Raw genomic sequence first — 3544 nt, 5'->3', positions numbered from 1 at the left:
ATCCCTATCCCCTTCCCTATAGCTAAAAATAAGAAATATAGTAAAAAATATTACCTCCAGCAGATTCCTCATCCCCTTCCCTATCCTATCTCCTTCCCTATCCTCCTCCCGTTCCCCAAAGATAGCAGACCATCCTCGTTCCCTATCTCGCGTCCTGGAGCTCGGTGGGCGTCCTCGAGCGAGCGGGCGGGCAGGAAGCTCGGCGTCCTCGATCTCCTGCGTATTGGCTGCCTCCCCCATCAGCAGCGCACGGTGGCAGGACACGGCGAGCGGCTTGGAGGAGGAACAGCTCGGTAGGCGGGGCGGCTCGACGGGCAAGCAGGAAGCTCGCCGTGCAGGCAGCGGCTCGGCGGGCGGGGCAGGAAGCTCGGCGTGCAGGCAGCGGCTCGGCGGGCGGGGCAGGAAGCTCGGCGAGCAGGCGGGCAGCAGCTTGGCGTGCAGGCAGCGGCTCGGCGGGCGGGTAGAGGTCGGCGTGCAGGCAGCGGCTCGGCGGGCGGGCAGAGCTCGGCGTGCAGGCAGCGGCTCGGCGGGCGGGCAGGAAGCTCGGTGAGCAGGCGGGCAGCAGCTTGGCGGGCGGGCAGGAAGCTCGGCGAGAGCCATTTTACAGGGACGGGGAGATCCAAAAGCTCCCTGCTGCTGGTTCTTGCTTTGTTGCAATTGGAGCAACAGGGAGGGGAGGAAGGTGGTAGCCATCAAGGTGGTGGCATTCGCTTTCTGTTTCCTTCGATCTTTGAAGCAAGCTGCTCTCTTGATCTAGGTACTATCTGTTGCTCTGTAAGACTATGATTGAGCCCATGCAATTCGTCCCTAATTTGACACTAGAATTCTTCAATTGTTGAATGTAGTAAATTGGTAGTTTGTGAAGAATGGAAAATAGGGAGGACTATTTTGTGAACTTGATGAATGAGAGCAACAATGTTGATGATCTTGAACTGTGTAGTCCAATTGGGGAGCAAGAGTTCCCGATTGAACATGCATCTCCCCCTGTTAGAAAGAGTCAAAAAAGATCAGCCAATTACAGTGAGAAGGAAGATGAGGCGTTGGTGTTGGCATGGCAAAATATTAGTCTAGATGCAGTCCATGGCAACGAGCAATCTCGTGCAACTTATTGGAGAGAATTCATGCTTACTTCAATGAGCACAAAGAGTGTGAGTCTGATCGTAATGTAAGTTCTCTCACCCATCGTTGGTCTACCATTCAAGAGTGTGTTAATAAATTCGTTGGATGCTATGAGCAAATTGACCGTAGGAGACAAAGCGGGTTGACATTGCAAGATAAGGTTAATCAATACCTCTGTATTTTGCTTGTAAATGTTTATGTTCGGTAAATTTATATGTTGCAATATGTTTAACAAAATTTATTCACTTGTACAGATTGTGCAGGCATGTGCTTTGTACAAAGAAAAAGACAAGCAACATAGGTCCTTCCAAATGTTGCATTGTTGGAATTTGTTGAAGCACAATGAAAAGTGGATTAGTAGGGTAGTTGAGATGAATGCAAAGAAACAAAAGACAACTGCCAAGTTATCTCCTAGTACATCTTCTCCTAGTACCAACTCAAATAGTTGCGAAGGCCATCATGATGCACTAGATCTTGAGAATGAGACTGTGACTATGAGAAGACCAACTGGCAGGAAATCGGAGAAAGAAAAATTACGGCGAGGTGGTGATAACTTGTACAAGGAAGCTCTAGATAATTTGTGGGCAAAGAAGGAAGAGGCAGAGGCCGTGAAAGAGAAGAAAAAAGAAGAGCGCTATGAACGAGCATATGCGCTAGAACAAGAGAGGTTGGCAATTGAGGGGAGAGCCTATGAACTTGATAAAGAGAAGGTTGCAATTGAGGCAAAAAAATTTAAGGTAAAAAGCCAAGCGATAGAACTCAAGAGAATTAAGGAGGAAGAGAGAATTATGTTTATGGATCTTAGTGGCATGAGTGAGGCACAAAAACAATACTACATGAGCTTGCAGAATGAGATCCTAACTCGACGAGCCTGTACCTCTAGTTGAGTAGTTGTTGTAATGTAATATTTTGCAAACTATTATGTTTAGCACTTATCTACTAGCTTCTGTGAAAGTGGCAAGAATACTTGTTGTAATGTTTGTTATATTTTGCGAACTATTATGTGTGGCACTCATATGTTAGCTTTTCTGAAATCAACAGAAACGATCATATTAGGAATAGTTCATGTTATTACATATGCGGCATACAAGATCAATAAAATTACTAAAATAGTCCAACACAACTGCAATAAACTACATCCCACTATGATGTTGCCACAAGTGCTCGACTAAATCATCTTGTAGCTGACAGTGAGTCTGCTTGTTTCCAATACTATGATGAATTTGAATAAACTCTTCCAGTTCGGGAGTAGGAGCATGGGAGGGCCTGACAGTGTCTCCCATAGCTTCATACTGGAAGTCTTCAGCATCATCTCGTTCATCTTCAATTATCATATTGTGCATGATGACATAAGCGGTCATGATTTCCCACAGTGTGTCCTTATCCCAAAACCTAGCTGGTCCACGAACAATGGCGAAACGAGATTGAAGAACTCCAAAGGCTCGTTCAACATCCTTTCTAGCTGCCTCTTGAGCCTGTGCGAACAATTTTTGCTTGTTTCCTCGTGGAGATTGTATTGTCTTCACTAATGTGGCCCATTGCGGATATATGCCATCTGCAAGATAATACCCCATTGTATAATTGTGGCCATTGATGGTATAATTTACTTGTGGAGCTTGCCCTTCAGCAAGTCTGGCAAAGACTGGGGAACGTTGAAGAACATTTATATCATCGTGAGACCCTAGTAAACCAAAGAAGGCATGCCAAATCCAAAGATCGTGTGAAGAAACTGCTTCCAGAATGATTGTGGGCTCATGCACATGGCCACTGTACTGACCGTGCCATGCCGCGGGACAATTTTTCCACTTCCAATGCATGCAATCTATGGATCCTAGCATTCCTGGAAAACCATTTGCCTCTCCAATTGCAAGTAACCTAGCAGTATCATTCTCATTTGGTTGTCTCAAATATTCATCTCCAAAAACTTCAACAATAGCTTTCACAAACCTTCTGAGACTCTCTATGATAGTGCTTTCTCCAATGCGAAGATAATCATCAGTAGCATCCGCTGGTACTCCATAAGCTATCATTCTAAATGCTGCGGTAATCTTCTGTATAGAAGATAGTCCAAGATGTCCAGCAGCATTTCATTTCTGAACAAAATAGCCATCATGGGCTTCTACAACATTCACTATGCGCAAAAATAAAGAACGCAACATCTAAACCTGCGTGGAAAAGAAAATTGATTTATAAACAAGAGATCATCAACAAAGGTGAATAAAACATATGACCTAATTGTAAACCTGCGCCTGAAGACAGTTGGACCATAGGTAGGAGCATCTGAAAAGTAGTCATTGTGTAGTCTCGAATGCCCTGCTTCCCTGTTGCGATGAACTTCTTGACGGCCAGGCACAGAACTGCCATGGCGTGGGGCATTCAAAAGCTTATATTGATTGTGTGCTATGTGTGCGGCAGCAATAATGAG

General features: G+C 45.3%; 1 protein-coding gene across 1 annotated transcript; it reads left to right on the top strand.

Annotated features, from left to right (window-relative positions):
- Positions 1–866: 866 nt before the first annotated feature.
- Positions 867–2006, top strand: LOC133900200 (glutathione S-transferase T2-like). The gene is made up of 2 exons (XM_062341322.1): positions 867–1148; positions 1374–2006. The coding sequence occupies exons 1-2, from the start codon at positions 867–869 to the stop codon at positions 2004–2006; spliced, it is 915 nt and encodes a 304-aa protein (XP_062197306.1).
- Positions 2007–3544: the final 1538 nt, after the last annotated feature.

Source organism: Phragmites australis, chromosome 19 (genome assembly GCF_958298935.1).
Source record: "Phragmites australis chromosome 19, lpPhrAust1.1, whole genome shotgun sequence".
In the NCBI taxonomy this organism is placed as follows: Eukaryota; Viridiplantae; Streptophyta; class Magnoliopsida; order Poales; family Poaceae; genus Phragmites; species Phragmites australis.
This window is presented reverse-complemented; position numbering and strand designations above follow the sequence as displayed.